Source organism: Propithecus coquereli, unplaced genomic scaffold, assembly GCF_000956105.1.
Source record: "Propithecus coquereli isolate 6110/MARCELLA unplaced genomic scaffold, Pcoq_1.0 Scaffold75, whole genome shotgun sequence".
Classification (NCBI taxonomy): Eukaryota; Metazoa; Chordata; class Mammalia; order Primates; family Indriidae; genus Propithecus; species Propithecus coquereli.
Window position 1 is genome coordinate 366455 of NW_012153618.1, and position 13360 is coordinate 379814.

At 37.3% G+C, this 13360-nt stretch overlaps 1 protein-coding gene across 1 annotated transcript in view; it reads left to right on the plus strand.

Moving 5' to 3' along the window:
* LOC105824573 (histone-lysine N-methyltransferase 2C-like) overlaps positions 1–13360 on the plus strand; it is a 141575-nt gene that overhangs the window by 115092 nt on the left and 13123 nt on the right. The window contains exon 3 of the mRNA XM_012662072.1: positions 8631–8769. Within this exon, the coding sequence (XP_012517526.1) occupies positions 8631–8769 (139 nt within the window). The remainder of the gene's footprint in view (positions 1–8630; positions 8770–13360) is intronic.

Below are 13360 nucleotides of genomic sequence, written 5' to 3' on the forward strand. Positions count from 1 at the left end.
GCTCTTGCTCAGGCTGGTCTTAAACTCCTGAGCTGAAACGATCTGCCTGCCTCAGCCTCCCAGACTGCTAGGATTACAGGCGTGAGCCACCGTGCCCGGTCCGGAAAGAACATTTTTTTACCCAGGCTTTCTATAAAGTTAAAGAAAGCCAAGTGTGTTAGTCTTTGCTCTCTGTCTTTGTCTTTGGCAGGGCCACTGTCTAGTTCTTTTAGTGAGCACAGTGAACACAGGGCAACAGTGAACGAAAGGATAAAGAGCAACTGTTAAAACCACCAACCTGGCCGAGCGCGGTGGCTCACGCCTATAATCCTAGCACTCTGGGAGGCCGAGGCGGGCCTCGGGATTGTTTGCGTTCAGGAGTTAGAGACCAGCCTGAGCAAGAACAAGACCCCGTCTCTACTATAAATAGAAAGAAATTAGCCAAACAACCAAAAATAGAAAAAAATAGCCAACCATCGTGGCACATGCCTGTACTCCCAGCTACATGGGAGGCTGAGGCAGGAGGATCGCTTGAGCCCAGGAGTTTGAGGTTGCTGTGAGCTAGGCTGACACCACGGCACTCTATCCCAGGCAAGCATAGACTCTGTCTCAAAAAAAAAAACCCCACCAACCTGTAAATAAACCCAAGCAAAGACAAATGTTCCATAAATTTCTAGTCAAATTAAAAGCAAACTTGAATTCACTGCAAGGGTATGTCTCAAGACCCTAGAGTTTATTGGAAGGTTCTCTTACTCTTGTAAATCCTGTCCCTTGATACACTTAGTTATTGATTTTCAGTAATGTAAGAGTATTAATTAAAATGAGTATCCTACTTTGATAGGTGGGAGGGGGGACTGAATAATCTGGAAGTAGCCATTCAGAAAGTAGTAAGAAGTTCCATGGACCAGTTTATGAATATTTTATGGTAAGAAAATCCTGTCTTTCTTTTGGTAATCTCTGCATTTTTTAAATATGAATAAAATCAACTTGAATGAAGTACTAGTTACTTGAAGAGAAATTCCATTTTCCTGAGAATCATATAATCAGGGCTTTGCAAATATGTTTTAATTAATTATAATTAATTATAATTCAGTTATAATTAAAAATTTCTTCTTAGTGTTCAAGTTGTCATAGTTTGGCTCATGGGAGCACCTTGTCAGCTGGCTTCTGAGTTCTTTTTAGTATCATCTGAAAACTTTTCAGAGCTCATTGCTCTTTGGCAGTATTTTTCAGGTTCATCTTTAGTACTCTCTGACCCAAGATATGAAAACAGATATTCTCTAAGGGCTTCTAGTTTTTTTCATGGAGAATATATTAGAGATAAAACTCTAGGCTCTAGGGATGCATATCATACTGTTTCTGTTGAGAACTAGTTATGCTAGTCCACTTTAGTCATATACTAGTTCAGTTATAATGATGTTTCCATCAACAGCGGACTGCATATGCAGTGGTGGTCCCATAGGATTATAATGGAGCTGAAAAATTCCTATTGCCTAGTGGCATTGTAGCTGTTGTGGTTTCGTAGCAGAGCACAACACAGGATATCACTCAGAAGTTCGTGGTGATGCTGGTGTGAACAAACCTAAGGCACTGCAAGTCGTTTTAAAGTGTAGCACATACAGTAATGCACAGTAGCTAATACTTGATAATGATAAGTGACTGTATTATTGGTTTATGTATTTACTATACTAGTGTTTTATTGTAATTTTAGAGCACTTTTAGGTTCACACCACAATTGCAGGGAAAATATAGAAATTTCCCATATATCCCCTGCCCCCGTATGTGCATAACCTTCTTCATTATCAACATCCTGTACCACAGTGGTACATTTGTTAAAATTGTTGAACCTACATGAATATATCATTATCATCCAAAGTTCATAGTTTATGTAAGAATTCACTCTTGGTGTTGTACATTCTATGAGTTTGGACAAATATAATGACATATATCTACCATTAAAGCATCATATAGAGTAGTTTCCCTGCCCTAAAAATTCTCTACACTCCACCTATTCATTCCTCCCTCCCCCTTAACCCCTGGCAACCATCATTCTTTTTACTGTTTCCATAGTTTTGCCTTTCCCAGAATGTCAAATAGTTGGGATCATGCAGTATAGCCTTTTCAGATTGGCTTCTTTCACTTAATAATATACATTTATATTTCCTCCATGTCTTTTTATGTCTTGATAGCTCATTTCTTTTTAGCGATGAATAATATTCCATGGCCTGGATGTACCAGAATTTATGTATCCATTCACATACTGGAAGGACATCTTGATTGCTTCCAAGTTTTGGCAGTTATGAATAAAGCTGCTACAAACATCTGTATGCTTACCCTTATAAAAGGGAAAATTTAAAAAAGAAAAAAAAACCATTTGTGTGCAGATTTTTGTGTGGACATAAAATTTTAGCCCAGTTGGGCAAATACCAACCAACATGATTGCTGGATTATATGGTAAGAGTATGTTTAGTTTTGTAAGGAACCACCAAATTATCTGCCAAAGTGGCTGCTCCATTTTGCATTCTCACTAGCAGTGAATGGGAGTTCCTGTCACTCTATATATTTGCTAGCATTTGGTAGTGTCAGTGGTCCAGATTCTGGCCTTTCTAATAGATGTGTAGTGATATCTCATTGTTTTAATTTGCATTTCCCTGGTGATATATAATGTGGAGCATCTTTTTATATGCTTATCTTCCATCTGCAAATCTTCATTGATGAGGGTTATATTCCTTATGCTTCTACCTTCTGAAAGAGGTCGTGGGGAATTGGTATAATTTCTTCCTTAAATGTTTGGTAGAATTCACCCAGAAACCTAACTGTGCTTGGTTTGTTCTATTTTGGAAGGTTATAATTATTGATTCAACTTGTTTAGTAGATATAGGCCCATTCAGGTTTTCTTTTTTCTTTTCTTTTTTTTTTTTTTCCTCGAGACAGGGTCTCACTCTGTTGCTGGGACAAGAGTGCAGTGGTGTCATCATAACTCACTGCAACCTCACACTCCTGGGCTCAAGTGATCCTCCTGCCTCAGCCTCATGAGTAGCTGGGACTACAGGCACGTGCCACCACACCTGGCTGACTTTTCTATTTTTTTGTAGAGACGGGGGTGTTGGTATTGCTTAGGCTGGTCTCAAACTCCTGGCCTCAAGCAGTCCTCCCACCTCGGCCTCCCGAAGTGCAAGGACTACAGCTGTGAGCCACAGCACCTGGCCCCCTAAATACAGTTTTATACTAGGTGGTATTATCTGTCTTTTAAGTGATGAGTAAACGGAAATTAAGATGAGGTTAAGTAACTTGCCAAGGTCACATTGGTAGCAAATGGCTAAGCTAGAATGCAAATTCTGGACCATTAGATACCAAGCCTTTGATTTTAACTAATATGGCAAACAGCTTTTGCTATTAACCTTTTTCATGTCATGGAACCAAGTATTTAGGGTTAAATAAAAGTCATTGTAGGTAGAAAAGTAAAGGCTTAAAAGAAGATATGTAATGGAATTACATAAGGGCAAGGGTTAGATCTAATTTATCGTTGTGCCCCCAGAGTTAAGTCTAGCACATAGGTGATGCTGTTTAATGAAGTACACAGACAATCTCTTCTTTTAGGAACCTCCTTACATGTGATTAGGTTTAGTTAGTTGCCACTGCACATGTGCCACCTAGCGGTTAGAGATTAACCACAGGTAGTGGCTACAGATAAAATTGCCACCTCTGTCCTTAGTGTTCCTCACCTTTTTGACTTCAGAGCATTTTGTGACCAAGTGGCATTGCCTGTATTTTAGGTTGGGTTCAAAGTAAGGGGAAAGATACACTGAGGATTTTGAATCGAAGAAAAGTATCTCATTGAAATTTTTTAGATGTAAAAAGTATTCCAATTTCCACAGTTTTGGACTGCAGGCAGTTTGAACGAATTTTTGCCTCATGAAAGGTAAAAACTCTGCAAAGTGGCTGAGTAGCCAGTCCTGGAATGTTTTCCTTGTTGAATGGCTAGCTGCTGCTTTTATGCGAAGCATAGGATAATACTCAAGAGTGCATTTTTAGTAATAAACTGGAGATAACCAAGTACTGGCGTCAGGAGTATTCCCTCAGGTGTCGCTGGGTTCACAGCCATTCGCATCACTGGATGGCTTTTCTGGTGGGATCCCTGGTTGACATCATTTTCAGCCAGAGCAGTCTGTTTCACATTCTGCTGCCAAACTCTAACAATCTTTTGAAGACTAGTACTAAGAGAAGAGAGACACGAACACTAGTTTAATTGTCCTGCATTGATTTTGACAGATACTAAGACCTGGCTTACTCTACCAAATGAAGAGTGACAGTTAAAGACAGGTTCTGTCATTACCTATAGTTTTGCATATTTAGGGGTATCTTTTTCGTTTCTGTTTTGTGGCTGGAACTGCTGCTTCCTAGGAAGCAGGCATAAGATTCTTCCTTGTTCATTGAAGTGTGAAAGACCGACAAATTCTAACCAAAAATAAAACCAAAACTCATCAGTCTCTACTATTTCTTTAGCAAATCCAGGTTAGGATGATAGGCAGAGCTAATATTGATAATAGAGAAGAAAGAGAAACAGGATGGACTCTCAGAGCCTGCCATACTGTTATCCTCTTTGTGGATCAGGCCTGGTCCTCATACCATTTCTAACATTCTTTCTTTTTTAAAATTTATTTTTTTAATGGAATACTTTATGAATTTGCATGTCATCCTTGCACAGGGGCCATGCTAATCTTCTCTGTGTCATTCCAATTTTTTAGTATATGTTCTGCTGAAGTGAGCACTGATACTATTAAAAAAAAAAAACCCCTTTGGTCTGAATCTGTTTTTTCCTCCCTTCTAAAATGGAGGAAACCTGATTTCAAAGAGTTGTGTACCTGAAACCTACCAATTTACTGTTAACATTATGTTTAACTTTGCTATCTCCTTCTGGTGCTAATTTGCGAGAGAAAGAATCAGACACTGTCCTACTTGTTTCCCCTTAGTTGTAAGCAATGAAACTCTCCTAAAAAAACATTAACACATTGACCCCCATACTAGAAAAAAATTTTTTTCCTTGAACCATGGTGTTTTATTACGAAAATAGAATAAAAACTTCAAAAACGAAACGGTCCTTTTTAATTTAATGAAAAATTTGTTATTTTTTATTGTGTTCTGTGCTTGAGTTATATACAACTCACAGGGCAATCAGAAGTTATGGTAATCGGAGAACACAGTCCAGCACTGTGGCACGCTTGGGCGGGCAGGCTGGAGCCGGGGGACAGGAGGTTGGGGAGACATGCTGATGGACAAGGAAAACAATGAGCAGAGGTTTCACAGCATACAGGCATGCTGTGGACCTTCCCACCTAGCCACCAGTTCTACTTTAGTATAGCTTCTGTGACCAGAGGTGTGATCATCACCTAAGTTTATTTTGTGTTTTTCATTCTCAAGAGGAAATGTCTAGAGAAAATTAGCATAAGGAATTGTTGGAGGAAACGATGAATGAAGTTTTGGACATGAGTGATGAAGATGTTGATCTATTTAGTGATGTTTCAGAGGAGCATCGTCCTAGTGGAGATAGTGGGGACAGTTCTGATAGTTCTGATGTGTGAGTTACATATGCTTCACGAGGCCCTGGGCTCAAAACTAGCGTGAGTTAAATACAACTTACATGGCAGTCAATGTGTTAAAAGTGTTATATTTTCTTTTATGGGGAAAATAAGAGAAAGACTGAGACTGTTGGACACTTTGCTAGGAGAAGAAAAGTTTTGATTAGAGGTCATCATGTGGTAGATAGCAGCATAGTTAATGGAAGCAGACAGGCCACACCTATTGGAGGAAATAGTTTGGAAGTGGGGGATAAATGGAGCTGGCTCTTGGAAGGAAAGTGTTCGCAGGGGAATGTAATGTCATGTGACCCTAGTCCATTTGGCTCATTGTGTGTCAGCTTCTGAGGCACTGTTCTTATTTCTCCTTTACATTTCTCATTTCTTTTTCTCTTACCCTTTCTAACATTAATACCTAACATTAAGAATGATACAACAAAGGGCACATGTGTTCTGGGCCTCTCTAAGTAGAAATGAAATGCTTCCATGAAGTTATATTTATATATGGTCATTTTATAATACTTTGAATATAATAGGCTGAGTCTCTAGCAGAATTCTGTTCCTTTCAATCATTGGTTGTTAGAAGTACTAGAGAGCAGGCAACCCAAATAACCTCTGGCTCATTCCAGATGCTTTCCCCAGAGGTTCAGCCTCTCTAGGCACAGTCTGCTTTCCAAATTACAGCAGGTCACAGTTAAATCAAATATTTTAATACAGCATAAAAAGAGTCAATTGATTTTCAAACTCCAGTATTGTGTCTCATGGCCTGATCGCCAAGCCACTTGTTTTAATTTTTTGTTATGGCAGTTCCTACTCTTGATGCCAGTTTCTATATTAAATAGGGCATGAGTTAAACTGCTATAACATAGACTCCCAAATACAGCTGTAGCTTAAATAAAACACATTAATCTTTCTTTCGTGTAATAGTCTTGAGAGAGGAGAGTTCTAGGCGGATGAAGTATCTGCTCCATGTGGTTGTTTATGGACCCAGGTTTCTTCTGTCTTGTGGGAACATCCCCTGGAGTGTTGCCCTCATTGTCATCATCGCAGATGGGTTTCTGTTGTGTCTTTTCCTGTCTATCCGAAAGGAGACTATAATTTAGTTCAGAGCAGATCACTTCCTTTTAGGTGATGGAGAAGGTATAGTCACTTCTGGTCATATTCTATTGGTGAAATCTTGCCATGCTTAGCTGAAAAAAAGGTTGAGAAATAAAGTCTCTAGCTGAGCAGTTATGTGCCTACTAAAACCTGCCAATATAGAGAAAGAAGAGTATGGAATTTGTCTTTCATCTATTTTCTACGCGTTTATGTATCTTATCATGTTCATCTTTGGAGTTCATTACATATTCTGGATTTGAATACCTTTTTTGGGATGCAAATTATCTTCATTTTCTCTAATCCGTGACATTTTCATTTTGTTCATGAGGTCTTTTGCCATATAAAAATTTGAAATTTCGTTTTATGATCCTTATTGATACAAACTTACATATTTACAGATTTGATTCTAGGTGCTCTATCAATTTTGTCTCTAGGGATAGACAGGACACTTTGATAGGCCTCACAAGCAGTTAATTTATGGTCAGCTTTTCTATTTGAATTTTAAAAAAGGGAAAAGAAACATTATTTTAAATATGAAAACCAAAACCATCTGTTCAATGCTCCATGTCTCGTTGAATTTATGATTTGATAGCATTTACAATTATTTATAGTTTTTCTAACTAATTATCAAAATTGTTCATTTTTCAAAATACTTTCTTAAAATTTATTTTGAGTCTAGAAGATAGTCACAAAAATAGGGAAGTCAGATGGAAGGGCTGATCTGAGAGATAGCTAGTTTGGTGTGAAATTGAATGTTCAAACTGCTAGATATGTCTAGAATGCAGTAAAAATGTGGTCCGGACCTCAGGAGAGGAGTTAGTGCTAGAGATGTTGACTTAAAAATCATTAAGTCCAGAGCAGATTGTTGAAACGTGGTCTTCAAAGAACAGCATTAAAGGACACAGAAGGTTGTATCTATATTTAGAGTTCTAAAAGAAATCAACCGAAGAGAATGATATTAGCAATCTCATGAGATATATGGTAGTTTTCTAATTTTCTAGGTGAGTAAAACAGATGACTTTCACATAATGTTGAAAGCTGGTAGATGGTAGAACTAGTGCTTGATACCAGGTCTTTATTTACTCCAAAGCCTATATTCATCTGTTAAATCTCCCTGCATTTACAAGATGGAAGAGCATTTCACCATGGAGGGGGTAGTCCTAGTGTAAAATGAATTTTTAGGATATTTGAAGGCTTTTGAGTGGCCCCTGGATCGTTAATTGTGTTGCCATCAGTGTTGTTGGCGAGAACTATTACTATAATAGGAGGATAGATACATGTTAAAAAGGGTTAGTTGAGGGGGAATGAAATGGAATTTTGTTACTCGAAGTGCCATTTCATGAAGTTTGGTGGTAAAAGGAGGGAAAGACAGAAGAGGAGCTTGAAGGACTTAAAATTTTGTTTGTTTGGGGATGATAGTGCAGAAAGGTCTAAATAAATTTCAAGTTAGAAAAGAAGAATCCAGCCAAGAGTATAGAATTGCATCAGGAGCACCGGTGGAGGGCTAGTGTCCCTTCATTTTAGTACTGTAGTGTTGAAGATAGAATCGACGTACCATTTTTTTTTTTTAAAGAGAAGAATGATGTTAAGGGCGATGGCATTTGAAAATCCTGTCAGCAGTTAGGTTGCTTCCTGAGAAAGTATGTATACGGTGTTTGACATTTGTTCTATAGATGGACTGCTATAATCCTGAAAATAAGATTCTTAATAGTTACTACTAGATGCAACTTCTCCGAGCCTGTTGTAATTTGGGCACAGGGAAAAGTATACCATGCTTCATGTTGTTTTGATTATCATTTTGTGGTAGAGAATGAGTATGAATAATACCATCAATTATATACACAAACATTTCCTGTATCAGCGAACTGTTATTTGTTTGATTTTTTCCATTATGATGTATGCTTTATAGATGAATTCACCAATGATGAATATAGACACAAAATGACTATTTATATTCTCTTATTTACTGTTAAGCAGAAATCAAAGAACAGTCTGCAGAAGAGGATGCTGAAGCAGAAGTGGATAACAGCAAACAGCCAGTCCCAGCTCTGCACCAATCTGTGTCTGAGGAATCTGCACACTCCCTGGTCTCTGTTGGTGTAGAAGCCAAAATCAGGTTAGAGAATGAATGCAGCTGGATTGGATGTTAGTTACAGGAAAAAAGGCCGTGAATTGACTATAGAGAAAATTCAGGGAATACAAATTTAGGATATAAATCTGGATGGAATCTTACTATTTAGTACCTTTAAATTTAAGGCTGATGCCTCTGTGTGTAGTTCAGTGAGCACCTCTGTGGGCTTAGGCAATTACAGAGCAGGGCAGTATGCTAGAGTTTTACTCTAGTCATTTTAGGCCAGTACAGAATATTACCAGTATGTTATTCCTGGCAGAAGAAATAACTATGAACATTTAGGAGAAGCATTAATTTATAATACTATCTGTAAACTTAAGTTTGTATTTTAGTACCTTACTCTCTCCCCATTCTTTAAAAAAAAAGAAATACAGGACATTGCAGCCTACATCAGTGTATAATTAAGCTTTTAAAGTCTTACAGTTTTTAGACCTTATTTGAGAGAGATGGATAAAACTATGAAATTATCAATCAGTTGAATACTCCCATCCTCTTGAGGTGTTTTTTCCTTTTGCTTGTGGCATATGTCATCCTTCATTTTCTCTTTCCCTGGCTACTGTGGAGATTCTCCACTTTTATAGTGTTGGCTTCCTCAGGGCCGAGTCCTAAGATACCATGTCTACTTTTTGTCTCTGTCCACTCCCTGGCAAAGAAAGCTCATTCAGTCTGATAGCTGTAAACTGTGTGTGTGTCCCTAGGAGTCTCAGTGCTCGTCTTTACCTGAACTCAAGACTTTCATGTCCATCTATCTGCTTGACATCTTTTTGTGGGAAGTGCCTTAGACACTGCACCCTTAACGAACGTGTCCAGCACCTCTCTGGATTCTGCCTCCATTCTATCCCAAATCTGCTTCTCTCCAGAGTTTTCCCATTTCAGTAAATAATGCTAATATTTTCCCCATGGCTTAGTCCAAAAGCTTTGGAGTTAATTCTTGTTTTCTATTTTTTCTCCTCCTTCGTACCTCAACTTCCGAAGATGAACTTCTTCTCATCTTGGTTCAAGTCACTGTTATCCTTTGGAGGCTGTAGTAGCCTTTTAACTAGTCTTTCTGTTTCTTCTCTTTACTATTCCATAGTCTAATTTGTTCATAGCACAGTTGCAAATATTATTCTAATAATAAGGATAATCAGTTCTCCCCCAACATTCTCTTTATTGGCTATTACATTTAAATTATATTTATAATTTCAAGTACTTACCATGTCTACAAGGCATGATCTGGCCCTGGCTGCCCCTCCGACGTCATTTGTCACATACAGTGCTCTCACCACATTGACCTCACTCCTACACACACTGATCAGGTTTCTGTCTGAGGGGCTTCCAGCTTGCTTTATTGTCAAATGGCTCACCTCCCAGATTCCCTCCTAATCACCTGCTGATACTCTTATCCTCTGAACTGTCATGACTAACCTGGTTTTGGTCAGCTCAGGGAAAAGAACATACAATGTGAATCTAGATAAAGGGTACACAAGTGTTTGTTATACTGTAGTCTTCCCTCCCCCAATATTTTTTGGGAGGTTTGAACATTTTCAAAATAAAAGAATAGGATGGAAAATAAATGAAACAGCAGTCCCCACTGTATTTTATACAGTAATCCTGCTTTGCTTTTCGTTGTGACACTTACTATTTCCTGAGAGTTCATTTGATGATTTTATCTTGCTTACTGCCGTGAGCTCTGTGAGAGCAGGCTGTGGTCAGCTTTGCACATTGCTCTATCTCTTGCACTTGATAGTCCCCAACAGAGATTAGGTGTTGTATAAATATTCTTGAATGAATAATGAATAAAGCCTTCAATTTCAAATAATAAAAAAAAATTGACATTTTTCTTAAGAGTCCTTCAAAATTGTCTTTTTAAATACAAAATAAGCTGGACTTAAAAATAAGTTATGAATCCAGAATTAGAATTAATTTAAAATTCTGTTTGAATAGAATTTAAAATTCTGCTTAAATTCTAACTTAAAATTCGAAAATGCTGCTTATAGTTCGATTGATACTACCATAAACTTGACTTTTCTTTAAATTTTACTGTTTTATCCATGACAGAAATTAGAGATGGTAATGCATATGTGGAAGTGAGAATATTTAGTAGTTGATAGCAGGCATCTGAGAGCCTTCTGAGTATTCTGTGTCTCTGTATGCAGACCTGTTTGTGAAACCTATTGTAGTTCTTGACCTCCTTGCTTGATTCTTCTGCAGATCTTAAGGATGGGCTATGTCTGACTGACTTATCTTTGTGTCCCCTGTGACTAGCACAGTGACTATCACTTAATTGGTGCTCATGAAATACTTGTAGAAAGAGTGACAGTTAAAAGCTATTCATGAACATATAAAAATTTATAATATATAGTAATAAACATGGCCTTTCAAAATAGTGGGAAAGAGTAGGTCACTCATTAATTGGCTATCCATTTAAAAAATAAAATTAGATTGGTACTTACACAATATAGAAAAAGACCTTTGCGTTGGATTAATAAACAGGGTCATTGTTATTTATTTATTCTGGACTATACTCCTGCCACCACTGTCATCTTTCGTTAGACAGGAAAGAGTGAGTGTGCTCTCTGACAGAGCCAGCATGCTGTGGATAAAGACTTAACTTTTAGTCTAGGTGCTGCCACTTTTTGGCCTTTATTTATTCATTTTTATCTCTCTGTACCTCAGTTTCCTTAAAATAGGATGTCTAGGTTGAATTTAATGAGTTCTAATGGTTCCATATCTAAAGTGTTCTAAAAGAATCTACTGATAATTAATTATAATAGTTAGTGGGATTTTAGCAAGATTGTAGATACAAAATTAAAATGCAGAAGTCACTTGCATTTTTATATGTCAGGAATAGAGGTTAAAAAGTATTTTTACTTTTTATATTGTTTTCTAATAATATAAAATAATATGTAACTAGGATTATGTGCAAAAATGTGAATAAGACCTTTATAGAAAAAAATTATAAAACTTTTTGGAAAGATATTAAAGAATAACAATATAAATATAATGTTTACATTTTAGGAGATGCAGTGTTTTAAGAGTATGCTTTCCCAGTTGATCTCTAGGTTCAATACAATCCTTATAAAAATGTCTACAGTAAACTTGACAAGCTGATTTAAAAAAAATTATATGAATATGCAAAAGGCAGGATAAACCAAGTTACCCATCAAGAAGAACAGAAAAAGATTGCTTTAGCTGGTACTAAGACTTTTCATAACATGCTAGTAAATTAAATCAGTGCTGTATTACCACAGGGACAGAAAAATAGATCAGTGGAACAGAACAGGGAACCCAGAAACAAATACATGAGTGCTATGGACAGGTAGTCCATAGTAGCATCATAAATTAGTGAGGAAGGATATTTCTTCCAATAACTGTACTGCGATGATATACTTAAAAAAATTTTGTTTTTTTTTTAAATTTTGAGACAGGGTCTTGCTCTTTTGCCCAGGCTGGAGTTCAGTGATATGATCACAGCTCACTGCAACTTCCAGCTCCCAGGTGCAATCAATTCTCCTGGCTTAGCCTTCAGAGTAGCTTGGTCTACAGGTGCAAACCACCACGTCTGGCTAAATTTTTTTTTTTTTTTTTAAATTTCTTATAGAGAGACAGGGTCTTGCTATGTTGCCCACACTGGTCTCAAACTCCTGGCCTCAAGAGATCTCCCATCTTGGCCTCCCGAAGGCACTGGGATTACATGTGTGAGCCACCACACCTGGTCTACCCCCCTCCCCCCCTTTTTTTTTTAAAAAAAGAAGGTAGACCCTTTAAATTTTTTTTTTTTTTTGTAGAGAAGGGGTCTCGCTGTTGCCCAGGCTGGTCTCGAACTTCTGGCCTCAAGTCATCTTCCCACCTCAGCCTCCCAGAGTGCTGGGATTACAGGCATGAGCCACCACACCTGGCCAAGAAGGTAGATCTTTATTCATGCCAACTCCATTTAATTTATAGACTTACATGTAAGAGGCCAACCAATAAAATTTTTAGAAGTTAATGTAGAAGAATTTCTTGATTACTTTGGGATAAGGAAAGACTTTTTAAAACAAATCAAAGGCACTAATTATTTAAAAAAGGATTGATTAATACCACAATATTTAAATTAAAAACTTCTTTTCATAAAAGATACCAAAACCAGAATGAAAGGATAAATGACAGAAAAGGGGAAAATATTTGCGAGACATATAACTGACCAAGGATTTGTGTCCATGTGTATTTAAAAATGAAACAAATCAATAAGAAAAAGCCAATTCAGTTGAAGCCAAAAAACTGCGGTAAACATTACTTGATTGTGATATTTTTTAAGCACAGTGTTGGATTTTAGTTAGCTTATATTTTGTTTATATTCATAAGCAATATGAATTTTTCTTATAATGTCCTAGTTTTGGAGACAAAATTATATTAGCCTTATGTGAGCCAGGCATCTTTGAATTTTATTTTATGGAAAAACTAGTTTAAGATGGAAATTAAGTCCATGCAAATTTGAAGTAATCGTCTTATAAAATTACCTGGGTCTGTGGGGTTTCTTTTGGAAGATGAACTCTTACTACAAGTTCAACTCAAAAAATTTTTTTCTCGGTGGGGCGCGGTGGCTCACGCCTGT